A 21,283-nucleotide genomic window follows, 5' to 3' on the forward strand; every position below is an offset into this window, starting at 1 on the left:
TACTGTCGTAGATAATCGAAATAGTAAATTGGTGCAAATGTGGTCAGTGCGTAGTTATGACGACGGATCAAGAAAGTGAAAAAGTAAAACAAGTTAGTGGAATAGTTGGTTGTGTGACAATGTTTTATTCAACAAACTAGTTTTAGTCAAAGACGTTTTAAATATTTCTCGTCATAAAACGATTTTTAAGTCTAAAAACAAACAGAAAAAAAAGTTTTATGTAAAAGTGAACACCAAAATAAAGTCTGGCGATACTTAGCTTACAAACAATTTATTTCGTGGATAAATGCATGTGTTCGCGCCAATATGGCTTTTTATAGTAGGTGTATTTGTCATGTGATTATGTTGTTATGTTCCGTAGTTGTCACTGCTGCGCGGTCGACCTGGCATCAGCTGTGGTGTGCTGACCACCCAGTGCGTGTGTGAGACCGTTACGTTATCTATTGTTACTGTGATAAAATTCTTTGTTTAATGTTTTGTGTATAAAGTTGTTCAAAAGATTGATGTCACCTCAAAGTTTCTAGTTTTTTTGTTCTTTTCGTGTTGTAGTGCAGGTGACACTGACATTCTGTTATGTGAGTTACCGTTAAAACCGGCTATGTTCAAGTGTGTTTTCTTTTTCGGCTCATCGTCCAGTGTGATCTTACCAATTTTTCCACGTTCGTCTGCTGTTGCTAAGCCACGTTTTACTTTTTTGTGTTACTTGTGATTCGATTCTGGTGAGTATCGTTCGCGCAATATTATTGCCCATCTAATTGTTTTTGTCCTCTTTTAGGGTGTTCATTGTTCACCAGAACTATTGCAAATAACGTGGTTTTGTCTTGTGTTTGTTCTGTACGCAGCAGCAAACCTCTTGCATACTGTGAGTTCTTCGTTGTGGTACGGCTAGGTGGTCGCTCGTGTGCGGTTGTAATTATTATTGTTTTTACTTACGTCCCCGGCACGATACGCGTGGGATGAAATCCGCCACCTAACATACCACAGGTGAGTTTTGTTTTTTGTGTTAGAGCCGACGGGCCTAACTACCTAGTAATAAAATGTCACATTGCATTCAAATGATTTATATGTAAAATAAATGACAATACCAACATAACGTACTATTTATTAATATACCTACTTTCAAATATTAAACAAATTGTTTTAGGCCGTGAAGGCATTTTCTTTTATCAAATTAGAAAGCTGAACGCGAGCCAACAGCATGAACAACGATTGGAAAGGGAAATAGGATTGTAATTCCATCATGTGTGATTTATAAAATAAGACAGACTCATCTAGAAGAAAATGGTGTATATGATGTAGGATTTCGGACCAACGATAAACTTCCTACCTAATTTCTGTATTTCTAATTACTGCATGTACAAATATATTGTTTTTTTTTCAAATACCTACATAATAATATGTTACAAAATTATATTGATTTTTTCTTTAATACAATACTTACAATAATAGTATAATACCAAGCCTGGGCAAGTTAATGGTAATTTTTAACTGAGTTAAGTTTATAGAATCCATTTTAAAAAGTTTAAAATTAATAGTTAATCTATTTTTATTTTTTAACTCAGTTAAGTTAAAAGTTATATGGAAACTTTCAATTAACTTATTAACTTAAGTTAAGTTAATATTTTTTTTTTAAATATATAAATAGCTAGTCACATGGTTTGAAATAATAAAATTCATAAATATTATTACACTCAGAAAATAGACATTAAACTAAATTTGGAGAATAAAGGTACAGATGAAAAGAATTATGTAGTTGTAGTAGGTGCCAAAAGTATACAAAATAAGATATACGAATAACCTTTTGATTTATTTTAATAGATAATAATATAAATATTAAAATATATAATATACATGTTTTAATTAATAAATAAAAATAACATGGCATTAATTTTTAACTGAATAATTTTTCAGAAAACTAAGCTAAACTTATGAATCAGTATTATCAGTATTAGTAATCAGTATTATTATTGAATTTTAACAAAAGAGTCATCTCAAAATTTTTGTCAGCCATTGATCCTCTACATTTATTTAATAATTGACCTCCTGCACTAAACAAACATCCCAAGTAGCAAATACATGTTTTAAAAATGTATTTAAAACATTACAACATTGCTGTTGTAACGAGTTGCAAAAACAATGTTTTTAAAGTATTTTTAAAATATCAGTTTTTAAATATTTTTGTAGTAATATTTTTTTAACAACAATTAAATATTTTTCATTACATATTTTATTAACCATGTTTAATATGTATTTTTTGAAAAATATTTTTTTAATCTACGTTTTAAAAACGTATTTATAAAATATTATTATAATGTTTATTTACATAACAAAAACATGATATTATATTATATAATATATTATATTTATCTATTATCGCATGAGTAATAATTATAAATTTATAAATTAAGCTGAACCCGTGCACTTCGTAGCCCGTTAAAAATTCTATCTCTTTTATGGTCCATAGTTCATATTGTGTGTTAAATTCATTTCATGTGATGATTCTATTAGTATATTTTTATACATAATGATAGATAGTGGTTAAAATATATTATAATCTTACAATGATATTCAATTCCTTATATCATTATGTAATTTTCTTCGTTTTTCAATATAATGTTGACAATTTAAATATTCAATTCAATGATATTTAGGCATAACACTTTCTTACTTACCATAACTTCTGCCCATATGTCTAATAAAATTCTGTACCAAATTTTGTCGCAATCGGTCCTGCTGTTTAAGAATGTATTTAGGACTTATCCCCACATCTGACTCAGTTAGATATCTTGGACTTAACTTGGATAAGCGCCTCACTTGGAATAGCCATATCCGTATAAAAAGACTTGGCATAAACGCCCGTCTTCGCAGACTACGAACGCTACTCACAAATAACAAACACTCCAGTTTAAAAATAAAAGTTCTTATGTATAAAACATTACTCAAACCTCTATGGACATATGGTCTTCAACTATGGGGTACATCAAAAGCGTCCAATACTAACAAAATTCAACAATTTCAGAATATTGCTTTTAGGAAAATTACTAATGCTCTCTTTGTTTCGAATTACACTATACATAATGACCTGTCAATTAAAACCGTGACAGAAGAAGCTATACGTTTCTACAAAATCTTTCATGCCCGGCTGCAAACACACCAAAACCCACTCATTAAAAACCTATCCACCCTAACAATACCTGGCAACCCCAAGCTTCGATTAAAAAGGAACTGGTGCCGTGACTTGCTAGCGAACTAATATCAAACAAAAAAAAATCAGTATATATAAACATAGCTAGTTTTATACAACCTCCAGTCAAGTGCCATTAGTGGGTGGCTTCTTACTCATGTACTCATCTATTATATGTAACCCTTATTAAATATGTTAATTGTGCATAATTGTACAGATTGTATATATTATTGTATAAGTAAAAAAAAAAAAAAAATATAGGACTAACAGATAAATACATATATAACCATCACTAATAACACAGAACAATAATAACCGTCACTAAAGCAAACATTTATAAATAAACAAAAATGTCCATCCTAAAAATAAGTCCAGCTGCTCTCGAGAGTACTTGTTTGTTTAAATGGTTGCCTTTGACTACCAAAACATATTAATATTATTTATTTTATTTTTTACTGGGCAGATGGCACCACTTTAATTTCATCACACCCTCATCATATTTCTCTAGCCCGATAACTTTCTGAAATTTTTCATTCGTAAGAACCTTCTCCTGGCAATTACGACCCAAACAAAAAAAGAGTGAGCGAAATCGGTTCAGCTGTTCTCAATTGATGAATTGTTATACATTTTTGTCTCCATTTTTATATATATAGATTTTTATTTTTATTTTTATCTGCTAGAGGGCGCCACCGGTGTAACTCAGTTTTTGTCTCTAAATCTCTAACTCACAGGAGTTAGGTCCATAATTTATGCTATAAACCCGCTCCCCGACATTCTCTATCATTTAAAAAAAATTTGAGCCTAATCGGCCCAGCCGTTCTCAACTGATGCAATTTCGAATTTTTTGTGCCAGTGTGCTGATGCCAGTGACTGATGTTCTCTTAGATTGTTTACTATAATGTAATATTACAAAAACTTTAGCCACAGCAACGCGTGGCGGGGTCGGCTATATAGTAATATTATAATATACAAACATGCCCGATAAACCAATAGCAACCACTATATAATACACTACTTATTATTATTTTAATCTGCAACAATAAACTAAATTTTTTATAATTTAGTTTGTTTTTTTCTAGACAGATGGCGCCACTGTTGTATTTTTGACATACAGATTTCCTACATTTCGGGTGGATTTTCATAAAATATTCTTTCATAATAACCTTGTCCTATCAGTAACCAATAGTAACTATATGTCATACAATAAGTTTACCATATGTTTCCATTTTATATAAGAACAACTCATCCTCTTTGGATCTGCAACCTATAGAACCGTAACAACTAAAAATATTTAGTATATTTTTTGGCCGAAAGAGGGCGCCACTACTTTGATTCTGTTTTTGATTTTGTATGAACTTTATACTTTTTTTTTATTGACAAAAGTGTTACTATAACCTTCAGCGGAGTGTCGGGTTTCAGCCAAAAAAAATTTCAACCAAATCGGTTCAGTAGTTTTCTCGGTTAGCGCGGTCTAAGAAAAACCCTTACAATTTTATATAATAGTATAGATAGATATTAATTGCGATAAATAATTTTTTATAATAATATAATTAATGTTGCGTTATAATATATAATAACCTATTATTATAATAAGGTATATTTTAAAATATATAAATTATATAATTGGTATACGGTATATATTCGCGACTCATCGCTATATAGAATATATAATCATAGTATATCGGATGGCTAATGAGTAATTTATTATGAATGAATGTAAATTAACGCGAGCAATATATTGCGGCGTTTAAAAAACGTCCGTGTGTAATACAAAACCAGAAATGCACGAGAATTGCATTAAGAAAATATTGTTTAATTATAGCTAAACATCGTAACCGAACATGCGTCTCATTTAGTCATTTATATGTGTGAAGTGAATACACCCATATAAAACTGTATACGTTTAATTTTGAACGATTAATCACGACGTTTTAAAAATGCAGTCGACGCGTCGAATCGCCTATAATAGTGTGTAGTCCCCTATGGATCAGATTTAATGTGAATTATTTTGGTAAAAATAAATTTTCCCAGACGACCCGCGACCCACAGATACATGAGTATAAATTATATTTTATAGTCGCCAAATTAGTTATTGACTTCACTGTCTCATAATAATTTTTGCTGGTGGCTGGTGCTGTTTGACAATTGAATTGAATTTTTCTTCTGGCTATTTGTGATTACTGATTAGTGATTACATTATTACGGTATTTGATTTAATGTTTAGTCTAAAAATACATTTGGTTTTTATATTTTTCCCGCAATGTACAATATAAGACGGAGCTGCTTTTACAACTATATTAGTATAATAGATACTAATATATATATATTATACATATTATATAATGCACATTATCGTTTAATAAAATATATTCTTGGATATTTTCAACTAAAATTATTATCGTGGTTCAGTTATCAGACATATTAGTTATCGTTCCTATATAATCCGTAGTACGCATGCGTTCTGTACCAACAACGCTGGTCGTCGCATCGCCCGTTTTCTACCGTTTATTACTGAAAACGTGTATTGTAAATTTGTAAATTCAAAATTGTAATCGGTAATCACTATTGTTCATCATATTACATACTTTATCGACGCAGATTTTTGAGCCGCCTAATGCGCCTTTGTTGATTGTATATTTATAATATTTATATAAAAATTCATCGACCATCAACGTTAACCAGTGTGACTGTGACTGTTGTGACTTGTAGTGATTCGTGTCGATAACTTGTCTCTTGCGGATATTATTTAATTTTTTGTTTTTGCCATTTAATTTATTTTTTCTACATATAAACACGCCGTGCGTTATTTTTGAGTGCTCATCACTTCGTCGCCACGCTATTATATACCGAACAGGTAAGTACTAAGTACATTGTACATATATGATATACCTATATATACTCCTATTATAGTCCTATATATTATATTATTATTATGTGTATACTTTATAATTTTTACTCCATATAATTATAGAGAGTACTACTCTTTATAATTATTATATATTATCTAAGATTAAAATTTATATATTGTCATAAAAGTTGGTGCATATTAGATTACTTGTTCCATATTTATTTCTATTATATTTAAATATTTTATACAATTTTGGTACATATATAACCAATTCTGGTCTCTATATTAGTTTTTAGTTTGGCAAGTAGTCTTCTATTCTATTTCTTTACTATTATTAGCTAACTGTGACTTTTTAGCTAATGTACCTACCTAGTTGCAAATACTGAAATAGGTAGGTACCTAGAAGTTTATTATTTTAATAGTAGGTAGTTATTTTTCAATATTTTCATTTAGTTTCACTTTTTAATAATGACTTGGATCAAAATATACCTGCATATATTTTTTTGCATAGTAGATAGATAAGGTAAAATGTAGATACTATTAGATTTGATGTAAACACATGATTTACCATTTCAATAATTACTAATTAGTAATTATGTAGACCCAAATATATTATTATTCTACATTATTTTAGAAAATGAATAGAAAACGTCATTATTTTCATCAATTATCCGAGAGATCTAAGCGAAGGCACATCAATGTTGATTCAACTTCTCATCATGATTCAGATAATAGTTCTTCGACTGTTCCAGTTTATAAATCATCATCAGATATTGGTCATTCTAATTATATTGATGAATCAACTGATACAGATAATGATAATACAAATAATAATAGTATTTTAACTGAATCTGATGAAACTGAAAATTTTATTTTTAATTCAACTTCAAGTAATGATGATACGTCCGAAGAAAACAATTTACTTAACAATTTGAATGCACCTCTAATTTTGAATACTGACATTTCTAATACTAAAGAATCTCCTACGGATGTACAGAATTTTCTTCGGTCTTGGGCAATTAAACACAATGTAACTGCAACTGCAGTTATTGATCTGTTAACTGGATTGAAAAAAAATGTTAAATGTTTAAACAATAAACTACCCACCGACGCGAGAACATTATTAAAAACAAATATGTTTTTATTAAAAAAGGTTGTGGAACCTGGAAACTATATTCATTTTGGCTTAGAAAACAATTTGAAAATGTTGATAAATAATTATTCATTTAATGATATTTATGAACTAAATTTATTAGTAAATGTTGATGGTTTACCATTGTTCAAAAGTTCATCTGGTCAAGTGATTCCAATTTTAGTTACAATAATCAATATACCTCATTTAAAAAAAATTGTTTTGCCAGTTGGATTGTATTATGGATTAGAAAAACCAAGTGATATGAATATTTTTTTAGATTCATTTATTTCAGAAATAGTAGAATTATCGCGGCACGGTATAACAAACAGTAATGGTATATTATTTTCTATAAAAATTGTTGGTTTTGTTTGTGATGCACCAGCTAAAAAAGATTTACTAGGTATAAAGGGGCACGGAGGATATTTTTCATGTACCAAATGCACTGTTCGTGGTTCTACAGTCAGCCGTAAAAGGGTATTTACAGAATTAAATTGTACAGCCAGAACACATGAAGATTTTATTAACTGGGCTGATTCTAATTATCGTCTTCGCGATACTGCTTTAGTTAGAATTCCTGAGATTCATTTTGTAAATTCATTTATATTAGATCCAATGCATTTAATATATTTGGGAGTTATGCGAACTATGCTAACAACGTGGTACCAGGGGACTCTTCCATATAAATTATCACAGCAGTTAATTAAAAAAATATCAGATTTTATGGAAATCCAAAATCTTCCAGAAGAATTTATAAGAAAACCAAGAGCTTTAAAGTATCTTCTTCAATGGAAAGCTACTGAATTTCGTTCATTTTTATTATATACTGGACCAGTTGCCACAAGAGGAGTTTTAGACAGAGACAAATATAATAATTTCATGACATTAAATGTAGCAATTTCCATTTTACTTAACCCAAATAGTTGTGGTGATTTAGATTTGCGAAACTATGCTAGGCAATTACTAATGCATTTTGTTCAATCATTTATTAAAATATATGATGAAAGTTTTATTACACATAACTTTCATGGATTGATCCATTTGGTTGATGATGCTGATTATTTTTCATCGAAAATAAATGAATTTACATTGGATAAGATCTCAGCATTTCCATTTGAGAATTACTTACAAAAAATTAAGTCGATGGTTAGAGGTAGAAATAAGCCCCTAGAGCAAATTGGAAACCGAATGGCTGAACTGTTTTGTGATATTAGTTCGTCATTTCCATCCTTGAGAACTCTGAATCAACAGTTTCCTTTATTATCTCATATTCATTATAATAATGGTGCATTACCTCTTAAATGTGTGGGTCTCCAGTACAAGGAAATACATTTTCCTAATTTTAGCTTAAAAATTGAATCCCCAAATAACTGCTGTGGTCTAGAATGTGGAGACATAGTCATGGTAGAAAATATATGTCATTCTATTGATTTAAACTGTACTGTAATTATTGGTAGAAAATTTTTAATCAAACGAAACTTTTTTGAAATTCCTTGTAGTAGCTCATTAATAGGTGTTTATGAAGTTGAAAAATTATCAGAGCCTGAATTGTGGCCCATTTCATTTATTTGTAAAAAATATGTGTATTTCAAGCATAAACATAATATTTATGTTGTTTTCCCCCTATTGCATACAGCATAATAATACAACAAGCTAATTTTTAATTTTATTAATTTCCAAACAAATTATAATTTTGTACATTATTGTATATAAATCATTATTACTAATAATAACTTATTATTATATAATAACTTATTATTATTATTTCTAGGTATAGTTTATGTTTAAATGATAGATTTTTGTTTTTCTTAGAAAATCATAATTTTGATGAATGCGCTGTACTAAAAGAAAAAACAAGCACTCCCCGCCAAAGCAATAAGTTAGGTATGTATAATTAATAGACTTAAATAAAATTATTGTGATCATAAAATTCAGAAATTAAAATAACACAAATGTCAAATTCTATTTTTGTTGATAATGGGAATATATTTTTATAATTCAAATGAACTTGCTTAAGAAAAATGAGATAATTATGTAAAATGAAATACCTACAGCTGATATTCTAATTACTTATTTAATAAAATGTTGTGTAATGTAATTGTTTAATATATTTTAAATTAATAATAAATGTAACTTTCTTAATCAACAGGATTATCTGCAATAAATACAAGTACACCATTAGATAATCATCAATTAATTGATGCTGATTTTGAGACTCCTCATATTGCATTACATAATAACTGTAAGAATATTATATAACGTTATATTAGTAAATAAATTATGGCAGTATTTTATTATAATAAAATGAACATTTTTTATAAGTGAATTATTTATTGTAATTCAAGCATTACATAGATTTACTTATCTTAATATATTTTTAAAGTTTTTACATTTTTTTGAAACTAAGTTAGATTTTGGACTAGTTGTTTATGACTATTTCTAATATTATTTATAATTATTGTTTAATTTAATTTTAGATGACTCAGCTCTAAGTAATGTAAACTGCAAATTAAATAAGAAAAATAATCATCATTGTTCGTTTGAATCTCAAAATAACAATACAAACAAAGATGAAAACTATCAACTATTAGTATCGTTGGGACATCAACTTTGTCGTCTATCTGGTAATAAAAAAAAAAAATTATTATTATTTAAACTACATAAATTTGTATGTTTATTAACACTAAATGACAATGTATTATAATGTTAGATATGAAAATATATTAATTAAATATTTTAACAATTACAGCTGACTTTATGAAGTTCAAATCAAACATGAATTACTTAAAACTGGAATTAACTTCATTCATTAAAAATAAAGAGGCTTCAACACTTCAAAATAATACATTCAATCAGGAAAAAACTGATGATGTTTTATCAACATTCCCAATTAATGACGAGGAAAAGCTTTTGACTCTCGAATCAAAGCTCGCATCTTATGACCTTGGATATAATGATAAATTGGTACCTACCTATCTATAACTTATTTTATAAGCATTAAATTATTGTGTTAAATAATGTTTGTTTTTTTTATACATGTATGAATAACAGTTGTCAGCATTTATGTTTGCTTCTGAAGGGAAATCGATTTCCAAAGTAACCAATAGTTTATTGAAAACAATATTTACTGATAAATTTGCATCTGCCTATAGCTGGAAAGGTCAAAAAGAAAAAAAGAAATTAGAAAATTATAAAATTTTCAAAGTTATTATAAGTAAGTCATATTATTTTTTTTTATTATTATAACATATTATTGAGGTAAACATAATTTGTGTAAATATTGTTTTAGACTGTGTTGGTAAAAAATTTCCTAATTCAGAAAACTACAAGATGGATGTCATTGCAAGTGTAATGAATTGGTTTGCCCAAGCACCTACTAGAATTCTTAGGTATGTTTATTATACATATAATAATATATAGTAGTTTTTTGCACTATACACTAAACATTAAATATTTATGATACAACGTCAATAATTTATATTGATTTTTGAAATTTGTTTTCTTGTATTATAATGGAAGATATATAAGTTTTATAGGTTCTGTTATGTTATAAATACTGAGAATGTATCAGTTTTAACTAAATTACCTAATTTCTTATAATCTTTTTAATTTTTGTTGGGTGTTATAGCTTAAGCATTGGTATTTATTATTAATTCATTTAAATGATAATAAAATAAATAAGTGATATTATTTATTCTTTCAATATGATAAATTTATTAGTTATAACTTATAAACATAATAATATGGCATTGAGTATATTTTATATTTCTTAATCACATCATTATAAGAACTGGTTTCTGTGTTGAGAATTATAGCCATTAATTTTGAAACTACATAATACTTACATACTTATCAGTATATAGTACCAATAAGTGATAATTTTTGAAAAATTATTAAACTTGAATTTTCACATGTAGCATATATTATATTTTGAATTTATTTTATATATAGACTGGGCCCAAGGACACAAATAATTTATGTGTACATATTTATAGACATAGTATAAATAAATAATTATCATCTTTATACATCAATATCTAAATAATACATTTTAATCCAAATATAAAATTGTATTATAATTATAGTAATATATTTATGCTGAATTTATTTTTGTTTTGTTTAATATAGAGACGAAAAAAGAAACATAAAATCTACTGAAAATATGCCAGCCGCAGGACTACTACAATCATCATCATTTGATGAAGATGATACTATATAATTCATTATTCATATAATATTATAATATACTATTAATTATCTTTATATATTTAGTATTATAATATTATTATATTTTATAGCCTGGGCTATATCAAATATATTATGAATGTTATTTTAAAAATAATAACAGTTGTTGATTTTGTTTATTTTCCTGAATAAAAAAAAAATATTGCAAAATAAATAATTATATATTTTATGTAATTTTTATGATTTAGCATGTGGATGTCAATTTTATTGTTTCCGTCAAAGCTATTTTTACCTATATTATTGAGATGGAGTTTAAGAACCTTTAGTCTGTCTATATATAGTTTATATATAGATCTGATAATTTATACACATCATCTTATATTATAGATAATATTTTGGTGTTTTATAAAAAAAAAAAACATTTTAAAAATACCTTAAAAACAATAAAAAAAAGATATTTTAAGTATATGAAATAAATTTTTAAGAATGGTTTTAAAAATATTTTTTATCATTGAAAACAAAATGTATTTACAACCTATTTAAAATGTTAATTAAACATTTTCAAAGTAATGTAAAAGCGGCCATTAAGATATTTAAAAAACATTTTTAATAATATTATTATTTATTTTTCATACATTTTTTAAAACGTTTCAAAAACATTTCTTTGCTACTTGGGATTCTACATGTGCAGATGAAGGAATTGCCGTGTTACATTGTATAATATATATGCGTTTCTTAAAACTAATGGCAAATCTAATGGACTTTTAATGCTTGTGTTTGAAAAATAATTGTTTATTATAATTTGGATATCATTATTTTCATTGGTTTCATAATTATTTAATCTAAAAAAGTGTTCTTCAGAATCACTACTATTATTGTCTGTAGAAGCTGAGTGTAGTTACAGCAAGATTTGTTTCTGTTAACTGAGCATTATCAGTTATAAACTCCAAAAATGTTTGTTTAATTTCGTTACAATTTTCAGAATTTGTCCAGTTTAGCTTAAATTTTGGTATTAAACATGCAGCTACTTGGCATGATATATGGACTATTAAATCTGTAAATTAATTAATATAAATAATTTGATTTATAAGAATCATACATTTTCTTGTGAAAATTATTTATTTTGAGAAATCATTATTCAATGTAATAAATAAAATAAATAATGTTTAATCTTAGATCAAAATGACAAAACTAAATTTAGAATTATTTTAATTTTAAAGCCAGTAATGAACAATTTAAAATTGAAACATAAAAAAAAACCAATGTCATCGACTAGATAATATTCTTACTTAATTAAATATAACAGAGATAAATGACTAGTTACAAACATTACCTATAATGATTTTAAAAGACTTTGTTTAGAATTTCAATGATTAGTCTGAATAATGTATAAGTGTAAATTAGTAACAGCCTTCAAGTACTTAATAAATAATAAATAATATATTTAATACCTTTTATTTAGACCTCTTTTTAGCGCAATAACCAAAGGTTTACACAAATTTACTCCGTTAATATCATTTAATGCTTTGTGAATAGTACGAATTGTTGGCAGAAAATATCCAAGTGAAACAAACTTCAAACTTTGTAATAAATCCAAAGCCTTAGCTATTGGTTTCATCACCTATTTGATAAGAAATGTATAACCATTTTAAAACTTAGAAAATTTGGTTTCATAGTAACTTTAAAAAAAAAATAATATACATCACAATATTATATTCCTCTAAAAATGAAACTTCACGAGGTGAACTGTAAGTCAATGCAAATTATATTTATCTTATCAATATTGGTCATTATACATTTTATAGCATCATAAAAGGAATTCCACCTGAAATTAGTTACAATAGTTGTTAATGAAAATAGTAAAATGTTAAAATCAGTTTTAATTTAAATTTTTATGAGTAGAAAAAATAATACCTTAAGGCTAAAACTATGAATAATAAGTAATTAATGTACAAATTACTATTATTAGCCATAGCCCATAGGATATATTATTAACCATGATACTAAATAAACCATCAATTATGACCAATTTAAATTTATATATAAATATATAATAATTATAATAATAAAATGTATGCATTAATTAAGATATTTATTACTTAGTAATTTAAATAATAATTTAATTTACCTAGTGGAATTAGGAGTAATAATATAACGTCCAAGGGGATCTTTAATTTTTTCAGAACTTAATACTGACTGGTTTTGTTTATTGAATATAGCCTGACACTTTGAAAATACTTTTTTACTTATTGCTTTATATGCTGCATCTTTTTCAGCATCATTAGCATCAACAGTAGCAATCAAGTTAAGTGTATGGGCTGCACATCTTTGACTAAAAGTAATAAAATTGAAAAATAAATAAATAAAATAATAATAAACCAAAGCAATGAAAATTGACTTTCATAAGTCTGAGTAAAAAAAAACATTTTACTTACCTAAAAGCTTTAACAAAATTAGCAGCATTATCTGTAACTATTAAAGTGACTTTGTTTTTAAGCTTAAACTCATTAATTACTTTATCTTCATACATTCTGCCAAGTTATCAAATATATGTCGTCCAAAAATACGCCTACAAGCAAGACCTTTAGAATAACTTTCGAGTGTTTCGGGATTAAGCCAATGGACAGTGAAACCAATATAATTATGATCTATAATAACAAAATAAAAACTAAAGTTATAAATAGTATACCTAAATAAAAATAAACAATTAATATGCTATTAAGTATTGTAATCTGTAATACTAATGGCCAGTTGTACCGTCTACGGTTAGCATATTACCATTCTGCACATCAAATAAAACCCATACAAAAATACGGCTTTCTCATTGGTTCATCATTTGGCGCGATAAAATATTTTAATTATTTATTATAAATTATCCATACAATTAATATATTATGGATATAAGTATTAAGTATATATTATTATATTATTAGAGAACTTATATATATTATATACGTATATTATATATATATATATATATATTATATACGTGTTTAAATTTCATCAACAAATTAAATTATTATTATTATAATTAAGTATAAACATAATTAGATACCTAGCATAATATATAATATACATATATATATATATATATTATTTTAATAATAATTATTATAAAGTAACTATCATAGTCAAATAGAATAATACAAATTAAACAAAGTTCTGTATAGGTATACCAAAGCATTTCTTTTGTTCAAATTATTTATGCAAACAGTAGTACCATAGACAAATACTATTTTAAAATATTTTATACATTTAGTATATACATATATATATATTATTTTAAATATTTAAAGATTTAAAATATTTTTATCATGGTCAAATAGAATATCTTTTGTAGACATAATATAAAGAGTATAATTTTAAATTACCATGCTCAAACAGTAGTACTATTTAAAAATATTTGTAAGTACTATGTGTTTAATAATTGAGTATATTAATTAAAATATTCTATATCTTAAGGTAATTAACTATAAATTAATAGATTAATGAGGTTATAAAAAGTATACAATGTAAGAAATATATTACCTAACCCTTTTTTTTATTATCAATAAATACTTTATTACTAATGATATCTATTTATAGTAACTAAGTATGGTATTTTGTAGAAATCTTACTGTTGTTAATATTTAATGTGATGTCGATTAAATTGGTATGATTACATGGTGCATTTTCTTCATAATTTAGTGATCCATTAATTAATTTAAAAATGAATCTATCTATAAATTCTGATACTATGACTTCTTCATTTAAAAATATTATTGTAAAAAATGACTCAATAACTATTGTTCGGTCAAATTTAAATAATATACAAGATATCGGTAAATGGGTAGAAGAATTTTCTACAAAAACTAACACTAGGTGGAATGTACGAATAACAGTTCCTAATGGAACATATATTCAATGCAAGTATGTAGCTATCTAATAAATATAATGTAATTAAATAACTTTATTTATGAATCAGGAATGTAATTTAAATGTTTTTTTTTTAATTACTTTACAGAAAAAATTATGTTTGCCACCATAGTTCTCACCATAAAGTAGATAGAACATTAAACAAAAGAGGTAAATCAAAGAATACTGATTGTAAAGCATTTATTAAAATTGTAGTGAAAATAGACACTGTTTCTACCAGAAAAAGTGACCCTTTTGTAAAGGTGGGTAAAACACAAAGTAAAATAATAATTACATTTAAGCTGTATGCAGGGTTACATAGTTACATGTAACTAAATTACCTATATAACTCTTGTAACTTGTAACTTGTTACTAGTTATACATCTTCTTGTAATTTTATATTAAAATTAAAGTTAAATTAAAAATTACATTATACATAATATACATATTTAATATTAATCATTGTGTGATTGTCATATTATTATAAAACAAATTTAAAATTAAAAAAAAAAAACTGTGCTGTAAATTGTAATAACAGATTTATAAACATAATATTATGTATGTTTATATATCTTTGGCCGTAATTGACTGTATTTAATATTTCACAAAACAAAATGTTTATAATAACAATCAACTAATAAGTCATAAAATTAGAAACTATTTATTTATATTAATGATAGAAACATTTTTAATTTACAATTATTTACTGAAATATTGAAACTTTAAATTAAATACTATTAAACAACTAAATAATATTTTATGTTTATAGAATAAGTACTTAGGTGTGATTACTATTTCAAATATTCATAATCATAATATTAACACTGCAGAAGCACTACGGTTTTTAAATCCAGATATACATTTAAGAAACACTTTTGAAGAGTATTTTAATGATGGGATGACAATATCAGATGCATTACGGTAAATAAATAATAATGTGACAGATTTAAAGTATAATTTATTTACGCTGATTTCTTATAATAGATAGTGCCATTTAATATTAATTAAACATAATTTTATTGTATAATATTTATAATAGAATTAACTTAGTAATATTTAAATATAACATTTTTTCTGTTTCTAATGTTAAACAAATTACAATTGATAATCATTAATCACTAACATTATTAGTATTATTAATAAAAATTAACATTTTTAAAAAAATTATATCTTATCAACCTAAGTAGTAAGTATACAAATAAAATATTTATATTATTTTATAATTAATAGATATCATGAGAGTATTTTAAATATGTCAAATAAACCTATTGAAAATTTTGCGAACGGTAGAATTAACCCAACATATAGATGTGTGCAACATTGGCATGATCAGTGGAGAGTACTAAACCTAGGACCCCGTACTGGTCAAGGAGTAATTATGGTAATCAAATATATATGTTTAATAGTTTATTTGATGAATATATTATTTCAATTTATTATTATTATTGATGTAACTTAATATAAAATATTTTTCATTATAAATTATAAATAGGTACTTATAATTTTGAAATTTATTATACTGCATCAGAATAGTAAACCAAATCAAGTGGACTTATATTTTCATAATCATATTACAGATTTTACTTTATATTTTCATTTTTCAAGTATTATAAGTATTTATAAGAGCTTAATTATTATATACAGTTATCAGACATCAGTTAAATTATGCATGTATTTAAGCACTAAAATTAGCATTTTTATATTTTATAATTGTATATTACAAATTAAAAATATTCAATATTTCATTTTCATTTGGATATTTGGTATTTAGTGAGAATATAACTTGACATTACAGATGTTGAGTATTTAATAAGTGTTGGTTTTATTGTAGATAGAATAGATATTGGATGTAATTTATTACAAATTATTTCCTATAATCTTTAATGCTACTTCGTAATTAATTAAAATTTTGAATTACATTCTATTATAGAATATTACTTGAAATTGTTTTCAATTTATTTTAGAAACTAGAAAAAAAAAAGAAACTTATGCTACAAATGGGATTTCATTATACTTCCAAGAGCAACCATTTGTTATTCTTATTTTAACTCCAATTATGAAACGAGCTCATGATTTGCCATTATCCAAAGATATTGTCTTTGTCGATTCAACTAGTTCTTGTGATCCTGAAAACCATTGCATTACATTTTTACTAACTCCATGTGCTGCTGGTGCAGCTCCTCTAGGTGTAATTATATCCAAAGGCTAAAGTGAAGCATCATATTCAAGTGGATTTAATTTAATAAAGCAAAATATAAAAGACGCATTTGGTGGTCAAGGTTACCCATCTTTATTTTTGACAGATAACTCAGATGCCGAAATTAATGCACTGAAAACTGTGTGGCCACAGTCGAGATCGCTATTTTGCATTTTCCATGTACTACAATCAGTTTGGAGATGGCTGTGGGACAGTAAAAATAGTATTAAAAAAGAAGATCGCCCTCCTATGATGAAAGCTTTTAGGGAAATGTTATATGCGCAGACTTCTGAAGAGGCACAAGAAAAATATATCGAAACTATGAATATTAGAAGTAACTATCCTATGTGGCAAAAATACATCACTGTTCATCATTGGAAATACAAAGAAAACTGGTGTTTAGCTTGGAGGGATCATACTAATAGAGGCCATCAAACCAACAACTTCAGTGAAGTATCAGTAAGAATTTTCAAGGAAAATATATTATGTCGCGTTAAAGCTTACAATGTTATTTCACTGATTGACTTTAGTTGTACAAAATTGGAGGAATACTATAAAAAAAAATTTTTAGAATTTTCCAATGATAGAAATTCTACTGCTCGATTGTTTTTTCAAAAATTAATTAAAAAAATTGATTATGTCACTAAAGAAGATATATATGTTGACAATGAAGAATTTTATGTCCCAAGTGAAAAAAATAAAAAAATGATGTATTGTGTTGAGCCAAATATTGGTGTTTGTTCATGTGAAGCAGGTATTCATGGAAAATTTTGCAAACACCAATGCATTGTTTATAAATATTTTAAAACAACTGGAATTAATTTTCCTCCAATAACAGTTGAAGATAAATATTTAATATCAAAACTTGCATTAGGTGATAGAGCACCTCCGCCAACGTTTTATGAAAGTTTAATACCAACAGAAACTCTACATCAACAACATGAAACAAATAAACAAGTTCAAAGTAATGAAGCTAATAGTATAATAAAATGTAATGAAGAAGTTGGTAATGAAAATGATATGAAAAATGATGAAACAATAGTGGATAAATTTAAAGAGGATATTATGGATGAAAAAAAATCATTTTTAATTTTGAAAGATATACAAAGTATAATGATAAATAACGTTAGAAAGTTTGGTGGTTCGTCTTATGATAATTTATTAAAATTTAAAAGCAGATTAGAAAAAATTAATTCTGAAGGACACTTTAATACTTTTCTTGCAACTGCAGGGTCTAAATCAACGTTACTAAGACAAAGGGATGGTGCTGCTATAAGAGTGCAACCAACAACAATTTCAAGGAGAAAACCTGGAATAACCAGAGGAAGTAAACGTCTACCTTCAGGTATCTTCATAATTATTAACTACAACATACTTATTGCTTAATGATTTACTAATTTTATTAAATTATAATATTATAGGTCTACCTGCTTCAACAGAACAAAGAAACCAAAAAAAGAAACCTAGAAATTTATTTAAAAATGTTACTGATTGTGCACCAAATGCAAAATCTCATTAAACTATTATAACTTATAAGTGCTTGTAACTATTAATTGTGCTATAAAATAATTTAATTAATATACTCAATTATTAAACACATAGTACTTACAAATATTTTTAAATAGTACTACTGTTTGAGCATGGTAATTTAAAATTATACTCTTTATATTATGTCTACAAAAGATATTCTATTTGACCATGATAAAAATATTTTAAATCTTTAAATATTTAAAATAATATATATATATGTATATACTAAATGTATAAAATATTTTAAAATAGTATTTGTCTATGGTACTACTGTTTGCATAAATAATTTGAACAAAAGAAATGCTTTGGTATACCTATACAGAACTTTGTTTAATTTGTATTATTCTATTTGACTATGATAGTTACTTTATAATAATTATTATTAAAATAATATATATATATATATATGTATATTATATATTATGCTAGGTATCTAATTATGTTTATACTTAATTATAATAATAATAATTTAATTTGTTGATGAAATTTAAACACGTATATAATATATATATATATATAATATACGTATATAATATATATAAGTTCTCTAATAATATAATAATATATACTTAATACTTATATCCATAATATATTAATTGTATGGATAATTTATAATAAATAATTAAAATATTTTATCGCGCCAAATGATGAACCAATGAGAAAGCCGTATTTTTGTATGGGTTTTATTTGATGTGCAGAATGGTAATATGCCTACGGTTAAACTTCGATTACGCTTTATCAGCTGATAACAGATATTTAACCGTGCAAATTCAGCCGATTAAACTCCGGTTAACTTTAATCAGAGACGGTACAACTGGCCTTTAGTCTAAATAAATTATATTATGTTAAAATAAAAAAAATCACAACTAATATGGGTATATAATATATATATTACCTACACACTATCCTATTATATTATTCTTATTTATTAGTTATTATTAATACTAATGAAATTAAAACAATTTTATCTATCCGTGCTTAAAATTATAAATATGAAAAATTAAAAATTATGACTACTTTTAAAAACTAAAATAAGTCATAATATATTACAATATTTTCAATATTTACCTATGAAATATACTCCAACAATCACAAGTTAAGCATACATACTTGATCTTTTCAAAATCAGTTATCATTTCTTCAATAATTTTACCATACAAAGTTTTGATCCTACGAACTAATACTCGTCTTGAAACAGGAATCTTGTTTGAAGTTAATTTTCAGTATGCTATAAAAGCAGGGTGCTCGATTAAGGAAAATGGAGATACTGTATCAATTATCAGTTTCAAATTGGCATCGTTAAATTCACAATCACTTAGTTTTCTAACTGGTATTTTAGTATTTTACCCACTTCACACAGCTTTAATTGTTTATTAGATTCAACAATGTTGGTCATTGATGATCTTTTTTTTGCACAATCATTAAAATTATTTAATTCTTTTAAATGCATAATCTGAAAACCAGATAAATTCATTAAAAAAAAACATAATTATGAAATACTATCTATGTAGTATGCATGTTTTAGTTTCACAGGGATATTCATTCAGTATTTTTATGAGTTCTGTGATTATAATTTAATATTTCAGTAAACTAAAGGTACAGAAACAGTTATTACATATTTTCATCAACATTATTTTTTAAATTTATTTCTCACAAAAAATTGTTCTAATTTTATTTTGATTGACTAGGTATAACAATAGTTAAAATATGTTTAAGCCTAAAATGTGGTAATACAATATCATCTCAGGCTTCAATCATTTATTTATACTCAACTAATTTGTTACTTATATTCACTACTTGAATTGGAAAAAAGTTCAATGGGGGGATGCAGTGTAAAAAAACTGCTTATCTACCCGAAGATATCTAACTATTGAATACCCAGATTATAATAAGTACCGGTAGGTACTCTAAACTATTTTTTTTAAACTAGAGGTACTCCTTCACTAGTTTCCCCTTAATTCAAACACTGCTCTATGTACTAACTATGAATTAGGTACTTTTCATATCAAAAATATTATAAGCTTTATCATGAGGTTACTACATAGTATATTATTACACTATTATGTGTCTTAAATAACAATTTACATACTTTAATATGAGTTCTCAAATTTAAGTTTGAAGTATTTGATGTGGAAATTCGTTTCTCTTTAGGGCCACAAAGAAGACACTTAAAAATCAAATTTTTGGTATATGTATCACAAAGTTGTTCAAAAGATTGACTAATATAATATGACCATCTTGGTTTATTATCGGCTGTTCTTATATTCACTACTTCACAGGTGGATTGTTGTTCCCACATCATTAGATAGGTAT

The 21,283-nt window shown here is 25.7% G+C and overlaps 3 protein-coding genes and 2 pseudogenes across 3 annotated transcripts; 3 read left to right on the top strand and 2 right to left on the bottom strand.

The window, feature by feature from the left end:
- Window positions 1–1,948: 1,948 nt before the first annotated feature.
- Window positions 1,949–12,967, bottom strand: LOC149060939 (uncharacterized; annotated as a pseudogene).
- On the top strand, window positions 2,950–8,805 carry LOC149060940 (uncharacterized). The gene is made up of 2 exons (XM_089228644.1): window positions 2,950–2,975; window positions 6,711–8,805. The coding sequence occupies exons 1-2, from the start codon at window positions 2,950–2,952 to the stop codon at window positions 8,803–8,805; spliced, it is 2,121 nt and encodes a 706-aa protein (XP_089084770.1).
- On the top strand, window positions 8,926–11,383 carry LOC149060941 (uncharacterized). The gene is made up of 7 exons (XM_089228819.1): window positions 8,926–9,048; window positions 9,314–9,406; window positions 9,642–9,788; window positions 9,914–10,128; window positions 10,216–10,378; window positions 10,454–10,553; window positions 11,293–11,383. The coding sequence occupies exons 4-7, from the start codon at window positions 9,922–9,924 to the stop codon at window positions 11,381–11,383; spliced, it is 561 nt and encodes a 186-aa protein (XP_089084945.1). The 5' UTR covers window positions 8,926–9,048; window positions 9,314–9,406; window positions 9,642–9,788; window positions 9,914–9,921.
- Window positions 12,968–13,083: 116 nt separating the features above from the next.
- On the bottom strand, window positions 13,084–20,420 carry LOC149060942 (uncharacterized; annotated as a pseudogene).
- LOC149060943 (uncharacterized) lies at window positions 15,086–16,702 on the top strand. Its single transcript, XM_089228895.1, has 4 exons — window positions 15,086–15,258; window positions 15,347–15,506; window positions 16,013–16,164; window positions 16,474–16,702. Exons 1-4 carry the CDS (start codon window positions 15,086–15,088, stop codon window positions 16,700–16,702), a joined length of 714 nt encoding a protein of 237 aa, XP_089085021.1.
- Window positions 20,421–21,283: the final 863 nt, after the last annotated feature.

Source organism: Diuraphis noxia, unplaced genomic scaffold (genome assembly GCF_037042655.1).
Source record: "Diuraphis noxia isolate RWA-SAM2 unplaced genomic scaffold, SU_Dnox_SAM2 contig0001, whole genome shotgun sequence".
Classification (NCBI taxonomy): Eukaryota; Metazoa; Arthropoda; class Insecta; order Hemiptera; family Aphididae; genus Diuraphis; species Diuraphis noxia.